The sequence below is a fragment of the Phocoena sinus genome, chromosome 5 (assembly GCF_008692025.1).
Source record: "Phocoena sinus isolate mPhoSin1 chromosome 5, mPhoSin1.pri, whole genome shotgun sequence".
Taxonomy (NCBI): domain Eukaryota; kingdom Metazoa; phylum Chordata; class Mammalia; order Artiodactyla; family Phocoenidae; genus Phocoena; species Phocoena sinus.
In genome coordinates this window covers 71,811,303-71,827,906 of record NC_045767.1, presented here as the reverse complement: position 1 = coordinate 71,827,906, position 16,604 = coordinate 71,811,303, and the positions used below count along the sequence as shown (strand labels likewise).

Sequence of the window (16,604 nt, the reverse complement as noted above, 5' to 3'; positions counted from 1 at the left end):
AGACTTGTGTTTGCTTGTCTGCGCATCTCCTCCTATTGTCTCAGCCCATCTGTCTCCTCCTCATCTGGTTTCTTTCCCCAGGTAACCTAGTGCACTGGGGTCATCACTTCAGTCCTCTCACCAGGACCTTCAACTTCTTCACCCCTAGATCTTTCTGCCATACACACCACGCAGACCTCCAACTAAGAGTCAATGTGAAGAGCACGTTTCCATATTCATGCTCTTCCGAACTGAGGAGAACATTACCCAAGGATGCAGATTAGTGTCATGCCTGACTTTCAGCATCCATTGGACCCTTAATATTACTCAATAACTTTTTCACCTATTTCTGGACAGCTCCCTTTCTCATTCTCCACGGAAAAAACCCATTGACTTACCACCTGTACTGATCTAACAGTCTTTTAATACAGTCAGGAAAAGAAGTGAGAGGTTTGGTCTGACGTTTTATTACTGAGCCCATGTTGTGTTCTCATGGTTACTTCTTTATCTTCTAGGTGCATATAAACCATGCCATTCATTTGCAATGTTTTCTTTCCGTTCTGTCGACTTGAGAGATTTGATCCATTCCCATCAAGTACTAATGTCCACTAAAATAGGAATTCTCCATTTTGAATCCATACCTCCCCTGGGGTGCTTTTTTCCAGCATCACCGGTGAGTGAGCAATTGTGGTGACCCTGACCTGACTCCATGCTCCCCACTGCCCTGCCCCCTAAGGAGGCATTCTCTGCATCCTCACTGCTCCAGTGGAAAAATGTCTGGGTCTAGGATGTAGCCAGCAGTTGGCCTAAACGTTAGGCCAATTCCCATAGTTTTGGGGGCTCAAAGAAACTGGGAGTTCTTCCCCTTCTAATCTTTGTAGTTACTTACTTCTTTCTTCTTGTCCTGCAACTATCCACGTACTCTGCACCTACGCCTGAATGGCTGGTCATCGCTGGCGAATATCACACCCCAGACTGCTAACTGAGCTCATGTCAAATGTATGATCATGGATCTCAAATGAGCATCTAACAATATGGCACCCATCCAGTATATGTTCACAGTAAAGCCACTTTTCCATCCTCAACTATTTGACATCTTCTCCTGTCTCCCCAAATCTCCTTCACCCTTCTCTGGTCTCACCTCATTCTTTATGAAGAAAATAGACATCATTATATGTTTTGCCTTGTCTCACCCCTAATTCCAACAAGTTACCTGTATCTGTGGCCACGTTCCCTCCTTTCCCTTGAGTTATGGTGGAGGATGTGTCCTTGCTCCTTTTTAAGGACAATCACATTTCCATTCATCTTTCAAAGACTTTATTTTAGATGCATTTATTTTTTTAAACATCTTTATTGGAGTATAATTGCTTTACAATGGTGTGTTAGTTTCTGCTTTATAACAAAGTGAATCAGTTATACATATACATATGTTCCCATATCTCTTCCCTCTTGCATCTCCCTCCCTCTCACCCTCCCTATCCCACCCCTCTAGGTGGTCACAGAGCACCAAGCTGATCTCCCTGTGCTATGCGGCTGCTTCCCACTAGCTATCTATTTTACGTTTGGTAGTGTATATATGTCCATGTCACTTTGTCACAGCTTACTCTTCTCCCTCCCCATATCCTCAAGTCCATTCTCTAGTAGGTCTGTGTCTTTATTCCGTCAAAGACTTTATTTTAAAATCATCATTTCTATTTTTCGTCAATTTCTCTCTTTTTGCTGGATCATTCCCTTCAGCAAACATGCCTTAGTGTCACCAGCTTAAACCCCCTTCTCTTGACTTCACATCCCTCTTCAATTCTTGGCCCATTTTGGCTAGTACTCACAGTAAAACTCCTAAAAGAGTTTCCTACAGTCACTGTCTCCACTTTTACACTTCCTGTATTCCCCTCAGGTCACTCCAGTTGGGTTGTCATCAAGGCCACTACAGAAATGACACTTACCAAAGTCTTTAGTGACTTCCATCTTGCCAAATCCAATGGTGGATTTTCAGTTTCTAACTCACTGGAACCCTCCCTAGTATCTGATTACTACATCCTTCTTAAAATACTTCCTTCACTTTTCTTTTAAAATAACAAAAAAAATTCTTATGTCACTGACCTTCCCTTCTCTTTCTTTTTTTGCAGCTTCTCCTCTTTTAGGCCACTAAATGTTTTAGTTCTCCAGGTGTGTTGTGGACTGCACAGTTGTGTCCCCCTAATTTCCACATGTTGAAAATCTAACCCCTAATAAGGTGCTATTAGGAGGTGGGGCCCTTGAGAGGTGATTAGGTCATGAGGGTGAAACCCATGTTGGGATGAGTGTCCGTATAAGAAGAGAAAGAAAGCTTACCCTCTCTCCCTCTGCCATGTAACAATACAACAATAAGACCACCATCTGTAAATGAGGAAGGGGATCTTCACCAGACCCTGACCATGCTAGTGCCCTAATCTTTGACTTTGAGCCTCAACAACTATGAGAAATAACTGTTGTTTAAGCCACTCAGTCTATGATAGTTTGTTATAGCAGCCCATGATCAGATAACGACCTAATTCTTGGCTTTCTTATCTGTCTACAATCATCTAATCACATGGTTTCAAATGCTTGTCTATATTTGAACAAATATGAATATCAAATATTGATATGAATATCGAATATGAATATCAAATATTTATTCATAACTTCCAAATTTATATCTCTAGCACAGCCCAGATTTTCTCCCAACCCACCAACCTCAAACATATTTAAATGCTTAGATGAAGTGTCCATTTGAATGTGTAATAAACATTCTACTTTACATGGCCAGAACAAAACTTGATTCCTCTTCTCTCCCACTGAGCAAATAATTGTATGCTTCACAAACTTTCCCCATCTCAGTAAGAGGCATCATTCATTATCCATTGGTTTGCTAATGCACCAAACCTGGGAGTCATCCTTAATTCCTCCCACTTTTACTCTAGCAGTAAGTTCTGTAGGATCTTCTTTCAAAACATAGCTCGGGGCTTCCCTGGTGGCGCAGTGGTTGAGCGTCCGCCTGCCGATGCAGGGGACACGGGTTCGTGCCCCGGTCCGGGAAGATCCCACATGCCGCAGAGTAGCTGGGCCGCTGAGCCTGCGCATCCGGAGCCTGTGCCCCGCAACGGGAGAGGCCACAACAGTGAGAGGCCTGCATACGGCAAAAAAAAAAAAAAAAAATATATATATATATATATATATATATATATATATATATAGCTTGAACCCAACTGCCTGTCATCATCTTTATGCTATAATCCTAATCCAGACCACCATCATATCAGGTCTGGATTATTGTATTAGCTTCCTAGGGCAGCCATAACAAGGTACCACAAATTGGGTGGCTTCAACAAGCCAAGAAGTTTATTGTCTTACAGTTCTGGAGGCTAGAAGTCTAAGGTCAAGGTATTGGGATGGTTGGTTCCTTGTGAAGGCTGTGAGAGAGAATGCCTCTCGCTTGGATTCTGGTGTTTTGCTGGCAATCTTGAGCATTCTTGGCCTATAGAAGCCTAATTCTGATCTTTGTCTTCATCTTCACCCTTTGTGTGCATGGCTGTCTCCAAGTTTCCCCTTTTCATGAGGATACCCAGTCATATTGGATTAGGGCTCACCATACTGGCCTCAGTTTACGTTGATTACCTCTGTAAAGACCTTATCTCCAAATAAGATCTTGTTCTGATATATTGGGGATTAGGATTTCAATATATGAATTTTACAGGGGGACACAATCAATCCATAACAACTTTTAAAACAGTTTCCTGTTTTTTTTTTTAGACTACTCTCTTGTTCACTTATTGTCTATTCGACACACAGTGAGACAGTGATCTTTCTAAAATGTAAATCATACCATGTCACCACCTGTTTTAAAACTGTACAACAGCTTCTCATTGTAACAAGAATAAGATTTCTCATCATAGCCTTTAAATATCTAGTCCTACCTCTTTGCATCTCCCCCTATTCTCTCATCACTCATTGGGCTCCAAACATGTAGCCTTTCTGTCCCTGAAATCCCCCAATCTCATTCCTGCCTTAGGACCTTTCTACTTGCTGCTTCTGCAGTTTGGAACCCACCTATGGAGTCACAAAATTGCCTCCTTCCCCTCATTCAAGTCTCAATTTAAGTGTCACTTTGTCAAAGGCCTGCCCTAACCATCCTAGCTAAAATGACCCCCTCATCAGTCATCTCTCTATCACATTATCCTATTTTTTTCCCTCCTAATTACCAGAGATAATCTTATTTGTTTATATATATATTTGGCTAGCCCAGTAGGATGAAAGCTCTGTGAGGGTGTGAACTCTGTCTTCCTCGCCTCTGTATTTTCAATTCTTTCAGCAAGGAATATAGCAACCAATCAAATATTTGTTAACTGACTAACCAGCCCCTTCTCGGTGTCAGTGATGATATCTGTAGTTCTTTTAGTAGTTAGGACTATAATTTCTCTGGAACTAGAAATGCTAACTCCTCTGCAGAAGGTCCGTGATCTTATACTGACCCCTCCCATATCTTAGACCAGACATCAACTCAACATTTCAATGTATTAAGCACTTACAAGTTTTATCACATGGAGGATGAGTCTTTTGGATGTTGCCTGGAGACCATTCTCCTTGAATGGAGATATTAGAAGTAAAGGAAAGTTCAAATAGTTCAGCTTTGTCTTAGTTGACTGCTATATTAAATTATTTGCCCCAGATAGAAATCCTCGTCTTGTTCTTCCCACACATAATTTTGCTGAGAAGCCATTTTTTATTTTTCCTGCTTTTTTTTCTATTGACTGATTGATTGATTGAAGTATAGGGATTTCCCTGGTGGTCCAGTTGTTACCGGGGGTCTGGGTTCGATCCCTGGTCAGGGAACTAAGATCCTGCAAGCCACACAGCATGGCCACAGAAAAAAAAATTTTATTGAAGTACAGTTGATTTACAGGGTTGTGTTAGTTTCAGGTATACAGCAAAATGATTCGGTTATATATATAGATATAGATTTTCAGATTCTTTTCCATTATAGGTTATTACAAAATAATAAGTTTAGTTCCCTGTGCTATACAGTGGGTCCTTGTTGGTTATCTTTTTATATATAGTAGTGTGTATATGTTAATCCCAAACTCCTAATTTATTCCTTCCTCCCTTTCCCCTTTCGTAACCATAAGTTTGTTTTCTATGTCTGTGAGTCTATTTCTGTTTTGTATATAAGTTCATTTGTATCATTTTTTTAAGATTCCGTATATAAGTGATATCATATATTTGTCTTTCTCTGTCTGACTTTACTTAGTATGATAAGTAAAGTCCTGCCCTAAGTCTTGGTCCATCCATGTTGCTGCAAGTGGCATTATTTCATTCTTTTTTATGGCTGAGTAATATTCCATTGTGTGTGTGTGTGTGTGTGTGTGTGTGTGTGTGTGTGTGTGTGTGTGTGTGTATACCACATCTTCTTTATCCATTCATCTGTCAATGGACATTTAGGTTGCTTCCATGTCTTGGCTATTGTAAATAGTGCTGCAATGAACATTGGGGTGCATGTATCTTTTCAAATTATGGTTTTCTCTGGATATATGTCCAGGAGTGAGACTACAGGATCATATGGTAGCTCTATTTTTAGTTTCTTAAGGAACCTCCATATTGCTCTCTGTAGTGGCTGTACCAATTTATATTCCCACCAACAGTGTAGGAGGGTTCTATGACTAAGACTTTTTGACAATTGCTACAGTTTCTTGCCACTATTCTGTGATAAACTTTACAGTTTGAAAGCTCTGAGATTCTTATGTTGTAACATTTACTTTTTGGATGATTCATTTTCTTACTGCAGTCATTTGTGATGGTAAATCAGAATTTGGAACTCAAACTCTCCCATCTCTGTTTAGCTGTACTTGTTTTAAGAGTGTCTGGACACATTGTCCTATCTTTTTTCCAAAACATTCTTAAATCTGATTCTCTAAGCTCTAGAATGTGTATCTGACTATCCCCTTCTCTAGCTTTTTTGGACTCTGGGATAATAGAATTGCTCACTTTCTGTAATTTCATTACTGGCGGCTAGTTCCCCATCATATCTGGGGGATACATTCAGGAAAGAGAAGGTATCTTCCTTCTGTCTGCCATCCTATCACTCACCAGTCAGTCTCCACTCATCCTGCATGCTTTGCCCTCTGTGGCCAGTACCTGATTCTTGTGTTGATACCTATGGACCCTTCTCTTTGTTTCAGAGAAATTTAGTATAAAGGTTGTGGTGTAGGGGTTTAAAGGACTAGCTTTCTAGCCTGCTACCATCACTTAGTATCTCTGTGATTTTAGACGAGTCACTCATCTGCTCTGAGTCACTGCTTTCTCTTCTCTAAAATGGAATAAGCATTCCTATTTATACCTCATAATTGGTGAGAAGATGATTGAATTGATATGTAGAAATACTTGGAAACTATAGAGATTTTATACTAAAAGAAGAATCCAGCTCTGATCTCTTTTGCTTGTTAGATACATTTAAAAACTTTAGCCAGCAGTTCAAACTGTGTATACGTTACATAAAATCCAGAACTTTGGCTTCCCTGAAACAATCAGAAGGTCAGTTCACACTGGATATTCCAATATGACAGCCATCAGCAGGAGCTGAGAGGCAGATGGCCCTCGAGATGGGCAAGTCTTTTGGTCTGACACCCACTACTTACTGACTTATACTCGTCCCCTTTATGCATTTATGTTATGGTCATCCCATTCTAGAATCTAGTCACTGCATGTATTAGAGAGAGTTCTTTAAACATACCAAGGGCAGATGCAATATTAAAAGTAAGGGGTTCCTAAGATTTGTAGAACAGAAATGATGCTTTTGTGTGATATTTCCTTACTTAGTGCAGATATGGTAAATTTCAAATTACTTCCAAGTCACCACATGGCTGTGCCATTTCTGGAGTAAGTCTTATAAAATAGTGATTTCTATCACAGGGGTTAAGTATAAATATTAATTTTATTTTCTGAACAAAAGATCAATAGTAAATATAAGTTATTCAAAGTAAAATCAGAAAAGGTGAAAAAAGGGAAATTTTTGTGCTCTTAAGAAAAGATAAAGATAGAAGAAAATCTCTAAACCTGGCCAGCTGAATTAAGTGAAAATATGGCAAATTTATGTCTAAACTAGAGCTGAGTGTGGCAAATTACAACCTGAAACTGGTTATTGTGTCCAGAGACATTGTGCCTTCAATTCTGTATAAACTTCCCTGGATGTCATAATGCATCTGAGGTGTATAAGTAACTGTGTTTTCTCTCTAGAGTGATAATTGAAGAATTAGAAGTTGAAATCATATTATCTCAACATTATCTATAATGTATATTCATCATTAAAACAGGAGCATAAACATGAAGCAAATTAAATAAGAATTTCTGGTAATGAAATACTATGTAGAGCAAGAATGAAAGGAGAAAAAGGTCTCTTAACATCTTCCTCAGCCACTTTTATTGTTACTGGTGGATTTTCACCTGGCTTCACCTTGCCTGCTTCCTCACTCTCAGAGCGTGAGGATCTTGGCACAATCTTCTTTAAGGATGCACCAGTTCTCCTTGCTGTTGCTTTGAAGTCTGACAGCACTGAGAAAAAAATCCCCTTGATGCTGAAGATTTTCAGCAGCTATACGTGGCTTTTTATCTTTGTAGTCCAATTTACTCTTCACTAAAATGGCCACACATAGCTTGTTCCTATGTGTTCCTCTACTGGGTACTTTTTACTGAAACTAGATGCATGTGGCCTTCATGTAGCCCTAAGTGTTCTTTCCTCTTTTTGCTTCCACCCAGAGGGGGGTGACTTATTCTTTCTAGAACATGCTTAATATACCAATATACCATTTATACACATCTCCCTCACTTCATGTACCCCTTTTGAACAACAGGTTATTGTTTTTCCTGGTTTTTGCCAGACTTGGGAAAAAACATTTAATGAGACTTTATTTTCCCCCTTATACTCATAACAAAAAAGAAAATAGAACCGTTTCCTTACTGAATAAATATAAAAGTATGTGAATTTCCTGTATTTTTTTTTTTTTTTTTGCTTTTCTTGGATATTAATGCCATAAGGACAGTAGCTTGTGTCACAACAGGCTACTGAATACAAGTTAATAACATTTAGCAGTTTTATTGATCCTTATGTTTTACTGTTAGAATTAGATTAATCCCAATATAGTAATTAAGTCCGAAAAGTTTACACTATTTCATTTTGCATACTGTTTGTCATACTGCTTGTGTTTAAGCAGATAGATGAGTACTTTTTTTGAAACCAAAATTTAGTAGCTCTGATTGGAAGCAAGAGCTAGTAAATAGGTAGACACATTTGAAATCAATAATTGTTTGATTTCAAATATCTTAAACAATAGAATCTCAAGTGAGTATTGAATTTCTCAGACGGTTATGCACTTACTCCTCTAGACTGAAAAATGGAACAGGGAGAGGGAAGGAGGGAGGGAAAGAAGGAAGGAAGGAAGGAAGGGAGGAAGAGAGGGAGGAAAGGATGGAGGGAAAGAACAAGGAAGGGAGGGAGGAAGGGAGGAAGGACGGGAGGGAGGGAAGGAAAAAAGGGAGGAAGGGAGGGAGGGGAAGAAGGGAGGGAGGGAAAGAAGGAAGGAAGGAAGGGAGGGAAGAAAGACAGAAAGAAAGGAAGGAAGAAAGAAAGAGAAAGAAAGGCATGTTCTTTGAGTGATGGCTTTATTTAATGAAAAATAGTCTTCTGTAACCTTATCCTGTAATGTTCATGAGACAGCACTTCCTGAATTTTATTATAATTGTTTCTTTAAGTGTCCATCTTCACTCAATTCTAAAGTTTGTATAGGCAGGGATCATGTCTTTCTTGATTATTATTGAAATCCCCAGTTCTATATCTATATCTATAGATATATTTCTATATAGATATATTTCTCTATACATAGATGTTATATATATATATATTTTTTTCAAATAGTGACATCAATTTTTTTTATTGAGGCATATTTGATGTACAATATTACATAAGTTTCAAGTGTACAACATAGTGATTCACAATTTTTAAAGGTTATACTCCATTTATAGTTATTATAAAATATTGACTATACAACAAGAACCTACTGTATAGTACAGGGTATTATATTCACTATCTTGTAATAACCTATAATGGAAAAGAAATATGAAAAAGAATAGATATATAATATATATATGAATCACTTTGCTGTACACGTGAATCATTGTAAATCAACTATACTTCAGTAAAAAAATTGACTGTATCCCCGTGTTGTACAATATATCCTTGTAGCTTATTTATTTTATACAATTTGTGTCTCTTAACCCCCCTCCTATCTTGCCCCTCCCCCCCTTCCCTCTCCCCTCTGGTAACCACTAGTTTGTTTTCTGTATCTGTGAGTCTGTTTCTTTTCTGTTATATTCACTAGTTTATTTTTTATATTCCACACATAAATGATATCATATAGTATTTGTCTTTCTCTGTCTGACTTATTTCACTTGGCATAATATCCTCCAAGTCCATCCGTGCGGCTGCAAGTGACAACATCTCATTCTTTTTTACGGCTGAGTAGTATTCCGTCATATATATATATACACCACATCTTCTTTATCCATTCGTCTGCTGATGGACACTTAGGTTGCTTCCATATGACATCAATTTTGATAGACCTAAAATTATTTTTTTTTACAATGGAAAAAGGATGGAATGTGTGGACTATATAGAGGACTCTTTTAGTAGAATCTAGTCTAAGAATCCAACAATGCTAAAAACATGTTGAATGTTGGCCTTGCATACTTCTTCCTAACCCTCCTAAAATCTCAGCATTTTGAATTTTTTCTATGCATGAGAAAATGGTGAAAAACAATGTGCCAAGGAAAAAAAGAGGGTGGGTGGGTTTTTGTCAGGGACTCCCTAGGGAGCTCTTAAAAATACTAATTCCCAGACCCCAGCCCAACTTTCAGTTGATATGGGATGATGCCCAGAAAATCAGTATTTGAAAGCTCCCCAGATGATTCAGTATTCAGCCTGGGTTGAAAAACAACTGGTCTAGCTGGTCAAATCAGGTTAGTTGGGAAGCTTGCAAATGAGGGCAGTGATGGTATGGCTGACATGTCACCACAGTATAAGGGAATATCTACAATAAAAGCTCCACATTCCAACACTGGTCAACTAAATGCCCACACCTTTGGTCCTGGCCCACTATGGAGGAAGAGAAACTGAGAATGTAGGAGGAGGTGGAGGCCATGATGATGAATAGACCTTGCTTAGGTGGTTGGAGTTGGCTACTAATAAATGTTTTTATTTTTTTTTTAAATGTTGAGCCTTCTTTTAATTTATTTTTATTTTTGGCTGTGTTGGGTCTTCATTTCTGTGCAAGGGCTTTCTCTAGTTGTGGCAAGCGGGGACCCCTCTTCATCGCGGTGTGCGGGCCTCTCACTGTCGTGGCCTCTCTTGTTGCGGAGCACAGGCTCCAGATGCGTAGGCTCAGTAGTTGTGGCTCACAGGCCTAGTTGCTCCACGGCATGTGGGATCTTCCCAGACCAGGGTTTGAACCCGTGTCCCCTGCATTAGCAGGCAGATTCTCAACCACTGAGCCACCAGGGAAGCCCTAATACATGTTTTGAAACGTCATCTGTTGAACTATCATTAAACAAGTACATGTTAAGAACCCAATGTATGCTAGGTACTAGGTCTTGGGAATACCAGCCAAGTCCCTGCCTTCACAGAACTTACAGTCTGGGGACCAGACACAGAACAGACAAAGAAGTATATCATCATTGGTATCAACGAGCGCTGTGAGACAAAAATTAAAGCTGGGTCGAGAGTAGAGAGTGATGGGGTAAAGGCTAGACTGGGCAGTCATGGAGGACAGCTTTGAGGTGGTGATGTTTGAGCTGGGACCTGGGTAAAGAGAAGGAATCAGTGTGAGAGCCACGTGAGAGCTGAGAGAATAGAAAGGGAAGAGTCCTGAGTTGTGGATGTCTTTGGCATGTCCAAAAATAGAAAGTCCCTGGGGTTCGAATGGAGCAGGTCATGTGGGGCCTCGAAGGCCATGGATAGGAGTCTACAGTTTGTCTTGAGTGTGATTCAAAGTCCTTGGAGAATTATGAGCAGAAAATGAATTTGACCTAATTTTATTTTTAAAATGATCACTCTGTGACAGCGAGGAGAATGGGTTACAGGGGCGAAGAGTAGAAGAAGGGCCACCATTTGGGAGATGAGAGTAGCTCATCATGTTTGGGAGATTAGGATTGTAGTGGTGGCAGAGGGAGAAAAAACAAGATTCAGGATATATTTGAAAGCAGAGTAGTGAAGACTTGCTAATGCAATCATTGTTGCGTATAAGAGAGATGATTCAACTGCATAACTGGTGGCTATAAATATTAAATAACTGTACAGTGAATTCTGAATACTAACAGCATTGCCACATACACAGTTAGCACTCATAAATCTTAGCCAGTATCAAACATCCAAGCAAATATGTGAGTGGATAATTGGGTGTACAAGTCTGCAGCTCAAGGGAGAGGATGGAGCTGGAGATATATGTTTGGGAGGTACAAGGCTATGGGTGGCTTTTAAAGCCATTGGACTAGGTGAAATCTTCTAGGGGGTGAGTGTAGAATGAGAAGACTGAAGGCAGCGGCCTGGGGCACTTCAATATAGACACTGAGAGCAGAGGAGGAGCATCCAGCAGAGAAGACAGAGATGGGAGGAAATTCTGGAACTTGGAGAGTGCTGGAAGTCGAGTGGAAAAGTGTTTTAAGGTGGAATTGACTAGACTATTGCTGACAAGTTTTCAAAAACAATGAAGTCTAAGACTGACCATTAGAAGTTGTGGGTGGCCTTTTTAAGCCCCTAGCTTGAAATTGTCAGAAGCCTTCCCTGAAAACTTGACATTTCTGAAGCCCTGGCTCCTTCTTGGAGGGATCTCTTAGCCTCAGCTTTTCATTCTCTTTCATTTTTTTCTCTTGTCTCTTTTCTCTTCACATCTTTTCGTCATCTTTCCCACTCAATGAAGAAAGTATTAACTATGCTGCCTGCCTTTCAAAGCGAACAAGTGTTATTTTCCAGAATAGCCCCATTCAGGAAGCATGGGCTTTGCTTTCCACAACAGTGCAATATTTGCAAATTGCTCAGGGGTTATATAAATGCTTCTTATATGAATACGTGGGAGATGGGCATGGAAAGAGCCATTATTTACATGAGTAAATATTTTAAAAATAAAGTGTAAATTTTAAAAGATAAATCTGAGTTTAAGATGCCAGTAGCTCTTGAATTATTATTTTAGGAGAGAGAATGCTGACGTTTGGAAAGTGGTGTTTGGCGTCAATAATCTAGACCACCCATCAACGTTCATGCAGATGCGCCTCGTGAAAACCATCATCCTGCATCCTCGCTACAGTCGAGCAGTGGTAGACTATGACATCAGCATAGTGGAGCTAAACGAGGACATCAATGAAACGAGCTACGTCCGGCCCGTCTGCTTACCCAGCCCGGAGCAGTCATTAGAACCTGATACTTACTGCTATATCACAGGCTGGGGACACATGGGCAACAAAAGTAAGTCAGGAGCACTTGCCTTTCAGCTTGTAACTGGAAAACAATGGGGTACTTCCTGGCCTTTGGCAATCATTTCCCATTTTCACTTATAAAAGTAGAGCCACAAATACTTAGCATTATGTGTCACTCTCCCTTCCATGCAAATCATAGATGTCAATGCACTTAAACCTGCCAAGCCCAGATACAACCATAGAAATCCTTCTCCACATCTCAGTCTTTCTCCAGGGAGCCGCTCCTGATGTTTTAGAGCTGGCACGCAAGACGAGACCTATCAGTCATCCTCCCTTGCGTTGTTTCTATTGGTGATTTGCACTCACTTCAGGCAGTCACTCGGAGCCTCTGTCTAGCAGTTAGGTCGTTCTGCTTCTGCAGTCAAGCTGGACGGTCCCACTTCCAACTCTTTGTTATGATTTAGTCCTATCAACATCGGTAACACAACCTGTAAGTCTTTCTAGAAGGAAAACTGGTTAGCTATTTGCCTGTTCAAATTAGTTTAAATAGTTTGGGTTCTTAGATGATTAATAAAACATACAGAAATTTAAAAATTAGTACTGCTGACTCTCAGCCACCCATAAAGGACTCTCTCATTTTGCTTGACTTATTAAAAGTTTAGAATAAGAACTTAATCGATGAGATATTTTCTTTAATGGTAGGCACTGACCATGGCAACTATATCAGGTGTAGTACGGCAGCTCTCAGGGATGATGATATATATCTGTGTCCTGTTATCCGTCTTAGCAACTGCCAATTTGAAGGACGATTGTTTTTCTTGAAATTTAGTCAAGTTTTGAGCTAAGTTGAGTTTCTTTTCTATACGGTGGACTGAGAATAAAAAGAAAAAAGTAAATAGACAGTAGTAAGTCAATGACTTCTGAAAAGCTAACATGTAAGAAATATGAAGGCAATGTCAGACATATGATGTCACCATGCCTGCTAATCTTGGTTTTTAAAAGCTATAATTAGTTTTGTGATATATGAGAGCAGAATCTATATTGCCTCTACTTGTATTGTTCCCAATATCCACATTAAACTCAGAGTAATCGTGTGACATGTGGCACACACCACGTATATAATGTAGGAAGAGCAAGGGTATGAGTTCATTGAAAAGGTCTGATTGACACTGACCACACCGCTTTCTAGCGTACTATAAAATGGAAAAAATAATAGCAGCTGTCTAACTCACAGGATTATTGTAAAGATTGAAGAAAACAGGCCCAGAGAAAGCTGAGTGCAGGAGCCTGGCCCACTGTGGGGTACCCAGTAAACCTTAGCGATGGTTCTTTTTACCATTCTTTGGACAACTCGGGGAACTTCCACTGTCTGCATTGCATTGATTTTTCCAAACGTATTGGAAAACCTATTCTTTCTTCCATTAAGGTACCCTGTACATGTACACTGCTTCACCATCACTATCTAAAAGGAGAACAGTGTGTATGTTTTGTAGAATGGCTGAACAATGAGAGATTCTTGCTGCTGGCTTTGAGAAATACATTGTTATTCTGTGAGAACTTTGGAGCAAGATGAAATTCACATGTTCTCTCTGCTGACACTAAGGGATGGCTTTTCCCTTTGACATGTCTCTGATGCATCCTCTAGGATGAAAGGTTCCGACCTCAAATGATGGCTACTGTAGCACATGATGAGACACACTGTTCAAACCCAGGATAGGGCAACCCTTCCTCTGTTAGTCTGAACAGGCAGTCTGAACTTTTAGCAGAGCAGGGCTCACATGTTGAGCTGTCACAGAGCTGGCAGCCTCCCACCTGGAGCAGAGCTCTGGCTTGATTATTTTCCTTTTCATTGTAGTAGCTATTGTTTACGTTGCTACACATAATAAGAGAGGGAAAGCATGAGCCAGGTTACTTAACCAGTCTGTGCCTCAATTTTCTCATTAACAAAATGAAGGGGTTTGATTAAATGATTGCTATCAGCACTTATAATTGGAAAATTCTGATTTCAAATGAGCTTCATCTTTGAAATGACATTTTAAGAGCATGGTTTTCTTGATATAAAAATGTTATTTCATATTTGGCTAGCCTCATTTTTGAGTCATTTTACCCTCATATATTTTATTTCTTCTTCTTTTTAAAAAATCCAGTGCCTTTTAAGCTGCAAGAGGGAGAAGTCCGCATCATTTCTCTGGAGCAGTGTCAGTCCTACTTTGACACTAAGACCATCACCACCCGGATGATCTGTGCCGGCTATGAGTCTGGCACAGTTGACTCGTGCATGGTAAGTTGCTTTCTGGTTACCAAGGAGATTCGGTTCAGCAGTAGGTTCAATGGGTCCATATAAGCCCATTAGTATTCACGTGTGGCCCTTTGAGAACATTTTCTGAAAATAATTTATTACCAAATGTTTAATTATTCACAGGGTGTTTTCCTTTATTCAGGACCCAAGCAACGCCCTGAGTAACCTCCACGCCCCCCACTCAGGTTGCCTTCTGCTTTCTCACCTCCTGCATGGGGTCAGCACCCTGGGCCAGCAACAGGAGGAGAAGCAATTGTTCTGGTCCATCTCCTTGGACCATTTTAGTGGCCGGGACAAGCAAGTTTCTGAGAGCAGCTAGTGGTAACCAGAGCTCCAGCCAGGTTGCCTCAGGAAGCAGGGGACAGACACCAAGGGCATATTCAACCATCGGGGTGATGGCACTGAAGCACATACAACACTCCAATCTCCAGGGTGTGCGACAGACCCACCTCCGTCTCAGGAGTTGATCACACTGGCATTGTCTGGGGCTGCACGTGATTGCCAGCACGTCTTCAAATATCTATCACCGAACACAACCTTTAGACTCAGGATTTCTGGTCACAACAGTTCATAGAGTACGCTAAACTGAGCAATGCAGGAAAGCTTTTTTTGAATTTTATTTCTTTTTTATACAGCAGGTTCTTATTAGTCATCCCTTTTATACACATCATGTATAAAACATGACACATCATGTCAATCCCAATCTCCCAATTCATCCCACCACCACCACCACCCCACCCCGCAGGGAAGCATTTTTACTTAATAAACACTCATTGCATATTATACTGGACTGGCTCCCAGGGGAGGATGGGAAGGGAGAGCACTTAAAGAAGCTTGTGACAGAGCGGGGAAGGCAGTTATCGCACTACAGTGCTATGAAGCGTCTTTGTTATTTCACTGCTTTGGAGTAGATCAAATTGCCCTCAAGTTTTAGAATTGAAGAAGAGATGCAACAATACTATTGTCCCGACCCAACATAATAAAATGACATTTCTGATTGTCCATTTCGGAATAGAAATGGCCTGGTGGTGACTTAGACAGTTGTCAGGGGAAAGAGGGAGGCAGGCTCCCTTGAAGTTTCAATGAGTCACCTTCCCTTCTGTCCTCTGGCCCCAAGTCATCCAGCTGAGGTGGGCAGTGATAGAGGAACCCCTGCCTTCCGTGCAAGAGGCCTAGGTTTGATAGACCAAAGCCAAAAAAAAAGTGACTAGGAGGCAGCATGGTGTCAGGGCTAGGACACATGATTTGCAGCCTGAAAGGTCTGGGTTGGCTCCCATCTCTGGCAGTGAGAACAATGTGACCTGAAGGAGTTATTTAACCTCTGTAGAATATTTTCTCCCAAGTGAGATGGGGCTGATTCTGTCTGATTTGCAGAGTATCTTTGGGATTAACTGGGTTAATGTCCCAATATTTTAACATATGTGTATATGACGTCTGGCATATGCCCTCAATGAGTATCAACAATGTGAATGTTAACATCTACCAGTTAGTGCTTACTGTGTTCCAGGATCTCTTCTAAATACTTTCTAATAACTCACTTAATTCTCACAATCATCTCTTGTGGCAGTATCTGTGTTTTTCCTATTTTACAGATCAAGAAAACAAGGGACCAGAGAGGTTAAGTAATTTACCCCATATCACCCAGCATTAAGGTGGTAGAATGAAGATATGAATGTAGGCAGCCTGGCTTCAGAATTCAAGTGCTTGGTCACTACACTATCCTAGAAGCAATGATTAATGTGAATACATTTCTCCCTGTTGCCGACATGATCTGGACGTCTACCAAAAAGTAGTTCCTCTTCATCTCTTGGTAACTGCTAAAGGGAGGGGATAGTAGGTGATTCTTTGAAAGAGAAAT

The 16,604-nt window shown here is 40.3% G+C and overlaps 1 protein-coding gene across 1 annotated transcript in view; it reads left to right on the top strand.

Annotated features, from left to right (window-relative positions):
* The window catches only part of CORIN (corin, serine peptidase), a 222,651-nt gene that overhangs the window by 191,553 nt on the left and 14,494 nt on the right, over positions 1 to 16,604 (top strand). The window contains exons 19-20 of the mRNA XM_032632658.1: positions 12,225 to 12,496; positions 14,595 to 14,728. Of these exons, the coding sequence (XP_032488549.1) occupies positions 12,225 to 12,496; positions 14,595 to 14,728 (406 nt within the window). The remainder of the gene's footprint in view (positions 1 to 12,224; positions 12,497 to 14,594; positions 14,729 to 16,604) is intronic.